The sequence below is a fragment of the Oncorhynchus nerka genome, linkage group LG3, assembly GCF_034236695.1.
Source record: "Oncorhynchus nerka isolate Pitt River linkage group LG3, Oner_Uvic_2.0, whole genome shotgun sequence".
NCBI classification, from domain to species: Eukaryota; Metazoa; Chordata; class Actinopteri; order Salmoniformes; family Salmonidae; genus Oncorhynchus; species Oncorhynchus nerka.
In genome coordinates this window covers 38,379,152-38,393,929 of record NC_088398.1, presented here as the reverse complement: position 1 = coordinate 38,393,929, position 14,778 = coordinate 38,379,152, and the positions used below count along the sequence as shown (strand labels likewise).

Below are 14,778 nucleotides of genomic sequence, written 5' to 3'. Positions count from 1 at the left end.
ATGTGTAGTTCCCACCGTGAAGCATGGAGGTGTTGTGATGGTGCTTTGCTGATGACACTCATTTATTTAGAATTCAAGGCACATTTAACCAGCATGGCTACCACCGCATACTGCAGCGATACGCCATCCCATCTGGTTTGCGATTCGTGGTACTATCATTTGTTTTTCAACAGGACAATAACCCCAAAACACACCTCCAGGATGTGTAAGGGCTAATTCACCATGAAGGAGAGCAATGGAGTGCTGCATCAGATGACCTGGCCGGCACAATCACCCGACCTCAACCGAATTTAAATGGTTTGGGATGAGTTGGACCGCAGAGTGAAGGAAAAGCAGCCAACAAGTGCTCAGCATATGTGGGTACTGGTTCACGACTGTTGGAAAAACATTCCAGGTGACTACCTCATGAAGCTGATTTGGAGAATTTCAAGAGTGTGCAAAGCAGTCAAAGGCAAAGGGTGGCTACTTTGAAGAATCAAAAATATATTTTGATTTGTTTTACTACATGATTCCATGTGTGTTATATCATAGTTTTGATATCTTCACTAGTACTCTACGATGTAGAAAATAGTGAAAATAAAGAAAAACTCTTGAATGAGTAGGTGTGTCCAAACATTTGACTGGTACTGTTTATCTCTGTAAGTAGCAAAGTCACAAACCAGCTAGCTAGACCGGGGCACACTTTCCCCAAAAGCATCTTACGGCTAAGATCATCGTAAGAACCCTCGAAGGAGCATGTTTCCCAAAACCATCGTTATCACATCAAATCACATCACAGATCAACACCTAATGAAATATCTAGCTATCTAGCAAGCTACATATTATAGCTATGGTAATCATAGCTAGCTGCATTTTACTGGTAAAATAGCAATCCTGCAACAGCCCTTGCCGACTGGTTTGCTACATATTGAGTTTAAGCTCTAACTAACACCTAATGGTCAGAAAACATTTTCTTTAGAAGGGCTAGGTCTATAGAAAACCTGACTTACATGTCATTGTGCAGTAGATAGAGAGCCAACAGCTGGGCATACACTTGAGGGGTTGCAATGCCACCTGGAGCCTGACGAGAAAACAAACAATTAGTCAATGTTTAGCCAATATGCTGCCCATGCAAGCCAATAGCTAGGTTTCCATCCAATTTATGACAGATTTTCATGCGAATATTCTAAAATCTGCATAAAGATATGCCAATTTTCTCACCCATGGTGTTTCCATCAAACTCACATGTTGCTGATAAAGAGTATTGATGTAACGTCATTAGCAAAAAAAAAAGTGTCTTTTATGTGCACTAAGGGAAATATCACCCTTTTTCAACTTCATGTTAAAAGATTGAGGAAGATAAGTGTTTCCAATGACAACCAATAGTAGACAACTAGTAGGCAATGCCTACTCATAATTGGTTAAAAATCACATGATGCACACTGATGATGTCATAGGAATCACGTATCTTCCGCGATTTTCACATAATGTTGAGGTGGTGCTGGAAATTAATGCAGTTTAAATATATATGTGTTTAATGTACAGAATTCAATTCAAAAGTTCAATGCGTTTCCAATTCTACTCATGGTTTTGTAAGTAGAAATGTTGCGTTAAATAGCAAATGTGCCCACTCTGGTCTAGGCATGTGAGCTCTAGCAGTTCGCAGAGACAGCTAGCCTAAATGAGAATATTATAGATTATAGCGAGATTGATTATATTTGTTAAACGGCAGCCACGCATCAAGTCACCAGAATAAAACCATCAATATTTATTAGAGAGGTACATCAAGTTCAAAATATATTTATTCTGTAGTCTTAATAAACTGCACGCGTTCCCAAATCGTAATGGGAGGACCACATAACATATCATCGCGTTGACTCCCAAATTTGCTTCGATGTGATTATTCCAAACATATTTCCCGCATAATTAATTTCACAGACAAAATGTCCCATCGTGTCGAAATAACATTGTTTGCTAACATTCATAAAATGGTACCGCCATTTTCTGTTGGATTGCTAATGACGGTCATGAAGTTCCAAACGTTGTACCCTCATGACTGAAGATGTCCATTTAATAATGTGGCTATACAGATAGCTGCACGACCTGGTCGAAAGGACCCATCCAGGAAACCCTGTACTGTATATTAAACAACCTTAACGTTCTTCACATATTACTTGGCGCACAAATTGTGAAAACCTAGCTAAGGAAAAAACATCAATCTGCACCCCGTGCTGCTAATTTAAATGCTCAACACAATATGTGATATTTGAATGTGTTGTCATTAGCTAGCTACTTTCCTCCTGCCACATTTCACATCCCTCTGCTACATAGCAAAACGCAGTTAAATGCTGTGTTCAATGTAATGTTAAGACCTAGCTATATACGCTGTGCTCGCTACCAAGCTAACTGACGTACATGAGGGTAGTTAGCTACTTTCTCGTACGTTAAATGTTATGATCTAGTTAGCTAGCTATGTTGTGTTCGCTAACGTCAGTGCGTTTGGATGGCTAGCTAGTTAGCACCGCTAGCTAAGTTAAAACACACAGACCAAAGAGATTCTCTTTGCGAATGGACACATTTAAAGCTTCAAGTTCCACACGTTTCATTAAATTCTTGGATATAACTACCTCAAGTTCCTGTGTTTGGCACTGGTCTAAAAGTTTATCATAATTTTCATCCATTATAACTACGGCAGGCATAGTGTCGTTCACCAGCGTCTCGTCAGCAGAGAGGAAGGCCCAACTCTGCGGAAAATGTGTCTCCCTTCAACACAGCAGGTGGCGGTGTTTCGCCACCGAGCAATACGTTTTTCTATGGGGGTCAATGAGAGTGACTTATTTTTCTTTGGTGGGGTTTAACGGCGGTTGGCATCCAAAAGGTTGCCTTACCGCCCCCAACTGAACTACAGTATAGATCCATTACACGTTGCGGTTCCCCTTTTTCAATGTATCACAACTTGTGATACATTGGGAAAGGGGAACTGGGAAATTAAATATACATTTTTTAATTACCTTACCAACTAACCCTATACTCATTAAAACCTTTGGATGCGACTACTGTCGTCATCCAAAGATTATACAACTTGAATAAACGCTTGGAGGTAAGGATGACAGCAGTGGTGTAGGCACTCTGTAATCTGTAGTTGCTACATCAATTTTTGGACTTAAATTATATATATATATATATATATATATATATATATCCATTAATTCTTGAATAGTATAATTTATAAATGCCTCATGAGCTTAGTTCAACTGTCACATTCCATGATAAAATATAAGCTTGTTTTACTCCAATGTTTGTAAACATTGTAGATGTGAACAAACACTGTATAGCCTCATAACATGGTTAAAACAATATTTTTATATAATGGATGGTTAACCCTAGCATCTATAGCTGTCTATTAATCTGAGAGTGGTTCCATTTCTTCAGGCCCATCCCTCAGCTTTTTACCAAAACTGAGGCGGACTACCGTTTTGTTATTGTTTCATCTGTGGATTTGCCCTTTAAACAGCTGCATATTATCAAGATATCCAAGTGTCACCAACCAAATGGTAAACAATAGGCCTATAGCAAATGCAGAATATGGCATTTATTTTTCACATGTAAATTGCACTTTTCAGTAGTGCTCAAAGCATGCCATTCCATGAGCGCAGCATTTATTTTTCAACTCTAATCAATGAGCCAAACCAGTCCTCCATGACAACAAAATCATAAACAACAGAGTAGGGCTGGCTAATAAGTCTTTAGTTTTGAGGTCATGCTCAGGTAAAAAGATTTGGCTAATCTATTCTTCCATATTTCCAAGTCCTATTCTTGAAGATCAAGGGGTATAACATTTATTGGAATGACTGGAATTCTGATAGACTTTGGTTTTTAATGTAAATGTATAGTTTCATCGTATTATTATATGTAGTAGGAAGCGATAGGTTAGAAGAAGCTTACATAACCAACCAGTAAAGTTAAATTTAACATCCATATATGGCCAGCTATGTAAACTTTAACATTGATTTATTCTGCAATAGATGTCGTTCAATTGGTAACATACATTTTTGTCTTCTGCTAATGCCTCTTAAGAGGAAAGTAATCTACTGTATAAGTAACAGAATTGAATCAGATTACATTACTGAGTTTGGGTAACCCAAAAATTATGTTACTGATGACAATTTTGGACAGGTAACTAGTATCGGATAAAATTTAGAAAGTAAACTACCCGACCATGGCTATGAATGCCAAGAAGCCAACCTTACTGAAACATATATCACTCATTTGCCTATCCCTCTGTTCTGGCACAGATCTACTATTCACAGGGATCCTCTCAGAATCCCTCACCCTTGATCCACTCTCCTCTACTTTCTTCACACCCTCAGCATACGACACCCTCTGCACTACTCTAACCCTGGCCACCTCAACCTCCCTCTCTCACACAGTACACTGCCAATCCCCAGCAACATAGGCACCCCTACAGTTGACAAACCTTTCCCACCTAAACTACACATTTCTCCGTCCCATGTCCTCCTGTACACTTCCCGCATCTTGCAATCTCCCTCCGACACTGCTGTGATATGCCCATAAATGTGACCTATAACACTGCAGTGGATTCGGCACAAAGCTCTAAAAGCATAACTCATATGTCCTAACATTACTTTGTCAGGTAAAGAAAGACTGTGTCACCTCTGTTTCACCACGCTCTCAGCCGGGTCTGCGTCGCACCAATCGACAGGCATCACAAACACCAGGAATCTTCAACTTCAATTACCCCACCTCCCACTTAAAGAGCAAAAACTATTCTGGGTGCCGCAATAAAAGTATTGTAGGGAATAGTCAGTAGGGTCTGTAGAATGTATAGATGGTTTCATTTCATGGGGCTTTGAATAATACGGAGTGTTGCTGACCTTTTACTGTGGTCAAACAGCTTAAAATGGGGTGCCTGGACACTATATGGTAGAAATATACAGTAGTTGTACAGGAAAAATGATTATTTGTGCAGAAGTAAAAGTTGGATTGGGATTACTCACTAGGGTCTGTGGAATATATACTGAACAAAAATATAAACGCAACATGCAACATTTATCTTTACATTTTATTTCATTATTAAACATATAGCTTAATTTCATCAGTCTGCTCTATCATTCAAGTTTTAAATCTTCACTTCTTTCACTTAAGTAATTTCCTCTCCAATCACTCATATATTCACATTGCCCTCTCATAAGACTGCTTTAGAGAACAAGGACACCACAAATGCTACTTTTAAAAGGCAGAGGCTACGGATCCTACTTTTCCGGATCCTGCTTCTCGGCTGTGCAAATAGGACTACCCAAATGAAATACCTACCATTTCTCTCTGAATGGACCCTCTCCCATTAGTCACAAGTCAACGTAAAACACACTAACACACTATTATTTGGAGTGGTAACCCTGAACTCCTCAAAATGAACCTGATCTGACAAAACACACTTCAGTGAATCCTGGCTTATTTCACTGTCAACCTCTCCAGTTAAATGCTGCTCATCTGATTCATTTTTCATAGAGCTTACGAGTTCCCCATCTGATCAACCTCGACCACAACTTTCTGTCTCTAAGTCAGTGATTCCCAAAGTCGGCCCTGGGGACCCCAAGATGTGCACGTTTTTTTTGCTGCTCTAGCGCTATACAGCTGATTCGAATAATAAACTCATCATTAAGCTTTGATTATTTTATATCAGCTGTATAGTGCTAGGGCAAAAACCAAAACATGCACCCTATGGGGTCCCCAGGACCGAGTTGGGGAAACACTGCTCTAAATGGTAGTATTCATTACCAATATCTTGGGTGTCTGAGATTTGATTGGGCTGCACCACTGACACTCCATCATATGAACTCTTGGATGCATCAGGATGTAGATCAGAAGTAGGTTCTTTATCCTCAAAAGTGTGTATATTTTGCATATTAAGTTGGCAGTCTGAGGGTTCTCTTATCAGTTGACATTCCGTCATTTAAACTCTCCACAGGCAATAGATTTTGTACCCAAGCCTCATTTACATTCTATGTTTGTACTATTTTGTTAAATTTTACTTTGTTGTCACTAGTAGTAGAATGTAGAAATGTTTCCTTTATTCTTGTCCCACATATTCCTGAGATTTGTAACTCTGTGTTTAGTGACAATGGGTTTTCCAATTGGCCATTAAAGTTTTTGCAACTTCCTCCCCCCAGATAATACAAATAAAATATTATGCTGCATAACGGAATGTATTGTCATTGAAATAGCATAGTAATCCACATTTATTACGTTTTTTTGTGATTCTGAACATTCTGATCCTCCCCCACAATACCTGCCATCCCCATACAATTTATCTTTCAGATTTGTTGGTTCAACATCATTATTTTAATTTATCATCTGTTGTGTCAAATTTTTCTGATCTATGCATTTATCAGTACGGTCAGCTCCACAGTTAACAATCACTACAGACGACAGCGTATATATAGAATAATGGCGCAGGAGGGGATGGCAGCTGTTTTATGGGCTATTAACCAACCGTGCTATTTTGTTTTTTCGCATTGTTTGTAACTTATTTTATACATACTGTTGCTGCTACCGAAAAGAGATTCTGGACATCAGAACAGCGATTACTCACCTTGAATTGGACAAATAATTTTTCTTTAATGAGTTGGACGAGAGTGATTTACTCCAGACACCCGAACAGGCCCTCCTCCCCGTCATTTGCAGGAGAAAGAGACGGAGCTTTCACGGAATGAGATTGGAGTGCCTTGTGAGGATCTGGCGATGAATGGCTAATCTGCCTTTGCCATCGGTGCTATTGGAAAACGTACAATAAGCTGATAATAAAGTGTACGAACAAAAAGCACGTATATCCTACCAACGGGACATTGAAAACTTGAATATCTTATGTTTCACAGAGTTGTGGCTGAATGACGGCATGAATAACATACAGCTGGCGGTTTACACACTGTATCGGCAGGATAGAATAGCAGCCTCTGGTAAGACAAGGGGTGGCGGTCTATGTATATTTGTAAACAGCTGGTGCATAATATCTAAGGGAGTCTCTAGGTTTTTCTCGCCCGAGGTAGAGTATCTCATGATAAGCTGTAGACCCACTATCTACCTAGAGAGTTCTATATTCTTCATAGCTGTGTATTTACCACCACAGACCAATGCTGGCAATAAGACCGCACTCAATGAGCTGTATACGGCTATAAGCAAAGAGGAAGGAACTATTGGACAGCTGGGAGGAACTATTGGATATAAGAGCAACGTCAACTTACCAACATTACGACCAGGAATATGACATTCCCGATGCGGATCTTCTGTTTGGAGCACCACCCAGGACAATGGATTGGATCCTAGTAGGCGAACCAAAACAATGGCACTGCAGAAGGGGCAGAGGGTGAGGTCTTCTGGTCAGGCTCCATAGACGGGCACACCACTCCCGAGTATACTACTCGCCAATGTCCAGTCTCTTGAGAACAAGGTAGACGAAATTCGAGCAATTATTGCCTTCCAGAGAGACATCAGAGATTATAACATTCTTTGTTTCACGGAAACATGGCTTCTTACCAGAGTCGGTACAGCCACCCGGTTTCTTCAAGCATCACGCCGACAGAAACAAACATCTCTCTGGTAAGAAGAAGGGCGGGCCTGAAAGAACTTCATTGGACTCTATGTAAACTGGAAACCACATATCCTGAGGCTGCATTTATTGTAGCTGGGGATTTTAACAAGGCTAATCTGAAAACAAAGCTCCCTAAATTTTATCAGCATATCGAATGCGCAACCCGGGCTGGCAAAATTCTGGATCATTGCTACTCTAATTTCCGCGATGCATCCAAAGCCCTTCCTCAACCGCCTTTCATAAAATCTGACCACTACTCCATTTTGTTGCTCTCAGCCTATAGACAGGAAACTAAAACAGGAAACGCCCATGCTCAGGTCTGTTCAACGCTGGTCCAACCAATCTGATTCCACGCTTCAAGATTCGATCACGTGGACTGGGATATGTTCCAGATAGCATCGGACAACAACATTGATGTATACGCTGATTCGGTGAGCGAGTTTATTAGCAAGTGCATCGGGGATGTTGTACCCATAGTGACTATAAAAACCTTCCCCAATCAGAAACCATGGATTGATGGCAGGATTCGTGCAAAACTGAAAGCGCAAACCACTGCTTTTATTAATCATGGTAAGGCGACCGGAAACATGACCAAATATAAACAGTGTAGCTATTTCCTCCGCAAGGCAATCAAACAAGCTAAGCATCAGTATAGAGACAAAGTAGAATCGCAATTCAACGGCTCAGAAACAAGACGTATGTGGCAGGGTCTACAATCAATCACGGCCTACAAAAAGAAAACCAGCCCCGTCGCGGACACTGATGTGTTGCTCCCAGACAAACTAAACAACTTCTTCGCTTGCTTTGAGGACAATACAGTGCCACTAACACGACCCACTGCTAAATACCTGCGGGCTCTCCTTCACTGCAGCCAACGTGAGTAAAACATTTAAACGTGTTAACCCTAGCAAGGCTGCCGGTCCAGACGGCATCCCTAGCCGTGTCCTCAGAGCATCCACAGACCAGCTGGCTGGTGTGTTTACGGACATATTCAATCAAACCCTATGCCAGTCTGCTGTTCCCACATGCTTCAAGAGGGCCACCATTGTTCCTGTTCCCAAGAAAGCTAAGGTAGCTGAGCTAAACGACTATCACCCCTTTGCACTCACTTCCTTCATCATGAAGTGCTTTGAGAGACTAGTCAAGGATCCTATCACCTCCACCCTGCCTGACACCCTAGACCCACTCCAATTTGCTTAATGCCCCAATAGGTCCACAGACGACGCAATCACAATCACACTTCACACTGCGCTAACCCATCTGGAATACCTGCCACGCCCTGACCTTAGAGATCCTTTAAATTCTCTATTTGGTAGGTCATGGTGTGACTAGGGTGGGAAATCTATGTTTATATTTCTTTGTTGGCCGAGTATGGTTCCCAATCAGAGGCATCTGTCTATTGTTGTTTCTGATTGAGGATCATACTTAGGCAGCCCTTTTTTCCCACCTTCTCTTGTGGGATATTGTCTTTGTGTGTTGCACTCTTAGCTTTACGTTCGTTGAGTAGGTTATTGTTTTTGGTGGAACATTTCAAATGAAAGAAAATGTACACCTACCACGCTGCACCTTGGTCTTCATTCAACAACGGACGTAACAGTACCTATGTAAGAATGCTGTTCATCGATTACAGCTCAGCATTTAACACCATAGTACCCTCCAAACTCATCATTCAGCTCCAGATCCTGGGTCTCGACCCCGCCCTGTGCAACTGGGTCCTGGACTTTCTGACAGGCTGCCCCCAGGTGGTGAGGGTAGGAAACAACATCTCCACCCCGCTGATCCTCAACACTGGGGCCCCACAAGGGTGCGTTCTCAGCCCTCTCCTGTACTCCCTGTTCACCCATGATTGCGTGGCCATGCACGCCTCCAACGCAATCATCAAGTTTGCAGACGATACTACAGTGTTAGGCTTGATTACCAACAACAACGAGACGGCCTACAAGGAGGAGGTGAGGGCCCTCGGAGTGTGGTGTCAGGAAAATAACAAAGGAGATGATCGTGGACTTCAGGAAACAGCAGAGGGAGCACCCCCCTATCCATATCGACCGGACAGTAGTGGAGAAGATGGAAAGTTTTAAGTTCCTCGGCGTACACATAACTGACAAACTGGTCCATCCACACATACAGCGTGGTGAAGAAGGCGCAACAGAACCTCTTCAACCTCAGGAGGGTGAAGAAATGTGCTGTTTCGGCCATCGCTCATCCATATATTTATTATGTACATATTCTTAATCATTCCTTTAAACTTGTGTGTATAAGGTAGTTGTTGTGAAATTGTTAGATTACTTGTTAGATATTACTGCACGGACGGAACTAGAAGCACAAGCATTTCGCTACACTCGCATTAACATCTGCTAACCGTGTGTATATGACCAATAAAACCAAGACTCGAATTGAAGGGGTATGAGAGGGTATTCCAATGGCATTAAAGAAAATTTTGATTTTGAAGAAAATAAAACGGATCTGATTATATAATGTGATCTCTTGCAGCACTTGGTCTGCAATGCTTTATGCTAGAAACAAGCTGTAAAATACCCAGGAAAGACGTGACTTGGATGCATATGGAGATATACAATATACAAAGTATGTGGACACCCCTTAAAAATAGTGGATTTGGCTATTTCAGCCACATACGTTGCGGACAGGTGTAAAAATCAAGCACACCGCCATGCAATCTCCATAGACAAACAATGGCAGTAGAATGGCCTTACTGAGGAGCTCAGTGACATTCAACGTGCTACCATCATAGGATGCCAGCCTTCCAACAAGTCAGTTTGTCAAACTTCTGCCCTACTGGAGCTGCCCCGGTCAACTGTAAGCTCTGTTATTGTGAAGTGGAAACATCTAGGAGCAACAACGGCTCAGCCCTGAGGTGGTAGACCACACAAGCTCACAGAACGGGACTGCCGAGTGCTGAAGTGCATAGCGTGTAAAAATAGTCTATCCTCGGTTGCAACATTCACTAGTTCCAAAGTTAATGAAATGGTTTTCCATAGCCGAGCAGCCGCACACAAGCCTAAAATCACCATGCGCAATGCCAAGCATCTGCTGGAGTGGTCTAAAATTCGCTGCCAGTGGACTCTGGAGCAGCAGAAACGCTTTATCTGGAGTGATTAATTATTACACCATCTGACAGTCTGACAGACAAATCTGAGTTTGGTGGATGCCAGGAAAACACAACCTGTTTAAACCCAGACAGTTTTTGGGGAAACACTTGTGACCTTCTCTCATTGGGTTAAGCAACAGAAGAGTAGCCAGCAGTTAAAGCTGACATTTTTTTGCTTTGGTAGGCCTACTCTGTCTGGGGTGGAAAGGTAGGACTAACTTTTGAATGTACCATGCTCAAATTTCTAATGACGTCTCAGATTAAATTATTTGTAAACAAGGATAAATTGGTTGCAAACAAGACAAACTGATTTGGCATTAAAGAAATATAAGCTGAACACAGGCCTATAGTCCATTCTTAACCTGTAATTTTGAAAATTTGTGTGGTATTACAGATTCTGCTGATGTGTTAAATGATGTAGAAATGCATGGTCTGCAAACCCACAACCTTCTTGGATGCAGCCCTGTGTGCCATCAAAATTCCTGTGTTGCCATCTAATGCCTACAGGACGAAGAACAAAACTGCATGTCCAAGGCTGGTCTGTCCAGGAAGTGAGGCTAAACGGTAGGCATGTTCTCTTTTTTCAAGCGTTAAGGAAGGGTTTCGATAAAATATATTTTGCTGAAGGGATGGCCATGCATTTGCATTTCAGAGGTCCAATTTCCTCCATGTAACCTCTTATTATAAATAACGTTCACTCCCTTAAGCGTTCCCTTTAAATACGGTGCACCTTTTAGTTTGAATTTTGTTGAAAGACTAGAACATTTTGAGAGAACGGGTTCAGAATATTCCGGATCAATGAAAGTATGATTGATCCTGAATATATTCATACTAGTCTCCGTTCCAGCACCCATTGGTAGATTTAAAAAATACTCTGATCTTGTAGATGATTTAGGTTTAGGAAAGTATTTATGAATCATAAACAGGTCTGGAGAGCCTTTACGCACAAAAGTCGGAAAACGGTGGAAAATTGCCACATTCAGTTCTTCAACCCATGGTAACGTTGGAAGATTAGTGTACATAGACTTATAATAGGGAGAATAGTGTACAATAGTAGGCTATAACCTTGTCTATTGCCTGCACTAACCATGGAACTGCTTGATGACACGGCCAAGTATTGTGCCATGCGTCGGGTTCAAACTGTTACGGCTTGGTCTGCTCTCCTCTCAATAACCATTTAATTTGACTTATTTTTTACCTTTATTTAACCAGGTAGGTCAGTTGAGAACAAGTTCTCATTTACAACTGTGACCAGACCAAGATAAAGCAAAGCAGTGCGACAAAAACAACAGAGTTACACAAACAAATGTACAGTCAATAACTCAAAAGAAAATAGAAATATATGTACAGTGTGTGTGTAACGGATGTGAAACGCAAGCTTAGTTAGCGGTGGTGTGCGCTAAATAGTGTTTCAATCGGTGACGTCACTTGCTCTGAGACCTTGAAGTAGTGGTTCCCCTTGCTCTGCAAGGGCCGCGGCTTTTGTGGAGCGATGAGTAACGATGCTTCGTGGGTGACTGTTGTTGATGTGTGCAGATGGTCCCTGGTTCACGCCCGGGTATGGGCGAGGGGACGGTCTAAAGTTATACTGTTACATGTGCAAATGTAGAAGAGTAGGGAGGTAGGCAATAAATAGACCATGGAGGTAACATGTATTACAATTTAGCATTAATACTGGAGTGATAGATGTGCAGATGATGTGTAAGTAGAGATACTGGGGTGCGAAAGAGCAAGAGGGTAAGTAAATATATGGGGATGAGGTAGTTGGGTGTGCTATTTTCAGATGGGCTGTGTATAGGTACAGTGATCGGTAAGCTGCTCTGACAGCTGATGCTTAAAGTTAGAGAGGGAGATATGACTCAAGCTTCAGAGATTTTTGCAATTCGTTCCAGTCATTGGCAGCAGGGAACTGGAAGGAAATGCAGCCAAAGGAAGTGTTGGCTTTGGGGATGACAAGTGCAATATACCTGCTGGAGCGCGTGCTACAGGTGGGTGTTGCTATGGTGACCAGTGAGCTGAGATAAGACAGGGCTTTACCTAGCAAAGACTTACAGATGACCTGGAGCCAGTGGGTTTGGCGATGGATATGTAGTGAGGGCCAGCCAACGAGAGCATGGGGGTTGCTACATTGCATTACTTTTTTTTTATCAACTGTTAGTAATGATCCTCAGCAACAACCAAACAGCCGTGATTGCATTTACAGAGGAAGCAAATGAAGGTAAACAAAACAAATGGAACAATTATGTAGGTTACACCAACTGAAGAGAACAGTGAATTGGTAGTTGAATGTGGTTTTTAGGCCTACTGACGGTCAATACTGATATCTAACATAGAAATAGGACAGAGAAAGTCAGGGGAGCCTATAATTAAGACATTTGAGATTGCCCATGCCCACAAGTTTTAAAAACTCCCTACCTAGCATACCCCATAACATGATGCCGTCACCACCATGCTTGAAAATATGAGGAGTGGTACTCCGTGATGTGTTTACCCCAAACATAACACGTTGTATTCAGGACATTCATTTCTTCGCCACATTGTTTTGCAGTTTTACTTTAATGCCTTATTGCAAACAGGATGCATGTTTTTGAAATGTTGTATTCTGTACAGGCTTCCTTCTTTCCATTCTGTCAATTAGATTACTATTGTGGACTAACTAAAATGTTGTTCATCCATCCTCAGTTCTCTCCTATCACAGCCATTAAACTGTTTTGAAGTCACCATTGGCCTCAGGTTGAAATCCCTAAGCAGTTTCCTTCCTCTCCGGCAAATGAGTTAGGAAGAATGCCTGTATCTTTGTAGTGAGTTGGTGTATTGATACATGTTACGTATGCCTCTTGGAGGAGGGAACGCAACACCCTGCTACACTGAACTCCCTGTGGAGTGAAAGAGGTATGAGATTGTAGGTGCGGGTAAGGATGACAGAGGCAGAGAATATTACTGTTTACAGGGAATTTATTTCCTTAACACGGTAATGTGGTGAAAAGGGGCTGGACAGAACCAAAGCAAAGAAAGTTAAAAGTTAAAGAATCCCCTCTCCTACCTTACCTGCCCACCCACTATTTAACTAACCTTTTAGGACCTCCTGGCGTGCTAACCAAAATACAGGGGGTGGTCCACCCAGGTCTTACCTAGTGTGCATAGACAGTAAATACTACGGGTTATGTATGCCTGCAGGCCTCTTGCATATAAGCACTCCCAGGGTGCCTTCCCCTTCCCCCTCGGTACAAAAACAGAATATTTACTAACGCAAAGTGAACAATATCAATAATCACGAACACAGTCCTTTTGGCATACACACACCTCAGAAGTAGCTGCTACAAAATACTTTCAACAAAACTGTTACTGGGCAACAACCAAAACAGGACATCAAAGAAACTCTCTTCCTGACAAAGGCTTTTATCCAGTTGGAAGAAAGAGTTGGTAGTTGAAAATAGCTGTTTCCCCTGACTAGAGGGAGGGTTCAGCGCTGCAGTTATCTATGGGGCTGACCAATCAGCTGCTGAGAATCCAGGAAGCCATTTCCTGAAATACAAACACAAAACACAGAAATTGGGGAACATAACAATACACCATCCAAAGTATAATTATACTGTACAAAAATATAAACGCAACATGTAGTTTTGGTCCCATATGTCATGAGCTGAAATAAACTATCCCAGAAAGGTTCAATTTCTCTCAAATGTGGTGCACAAATTGGTTTACATCCCTATTAGTGATCATTTCTCCTTTGCAAGATAATCCATCTGACAGGCGTGGCATATCAAGAAGCTAATTAAACAGCATGATCATCACAGTTGCACCTTGTGCTGGGGACAAAGCATTACAAGCATTTCTCTACCCCTGGCAATAACATCTGCTAAACACATGCATGTGACCAATAAAATTTGATTTGAAAACAAATACTGGAAAACAAATATTGCAGTTTTGTCACAAAACAATGCCACAGATTTTTCAAGCTTCGAGGGAGCATGCAATTGGCATGCTGACTGCAGGAATGTCCACCAGAGAACAATGTTAATTTCTCTACCATAAGTTGCCTCAAACGTCATTTTAAGGAATTTGGCAGTACGTCCAACCAGCC

The 14,778-nt window shown here is 41.6% G+C and overlaps 1 protein-coding gene across 2 annotated transcripts in view; it reads right to left on the bottom strand.

Moving 5' to 3' along the window:
* The window catches only part of LOC115107636 (COP9 signalosome complex subunit 8-like), a 28,946-nt gene extending 26,211 nt beyond the window's left edge, over positions 1–2,735 (bottom strand). For both annotated transcript variants that reach the window (XM_029631095.2, XM_029631105.2), the window contains exons 1-2: positions 2,607–2,735; positions 990–1,060 (exon numbers count right to left, since the gene is read on the bottom strand). In XM_029631095.2, coding sequence (XP_029486955.1) covers positions 990–1,060; positions 2,607–2,678 — 143 coding nt within the window. In that variant the 5' untranslated portion in view covers positions 2,679–2,735. The remainder of the gene's footprint in view (positions 1–989; positions 1,061–2,606) is intronic.
* Between the last annotated feature and the right edge of the window lie 12,043 nt (positions 2,736–14,778).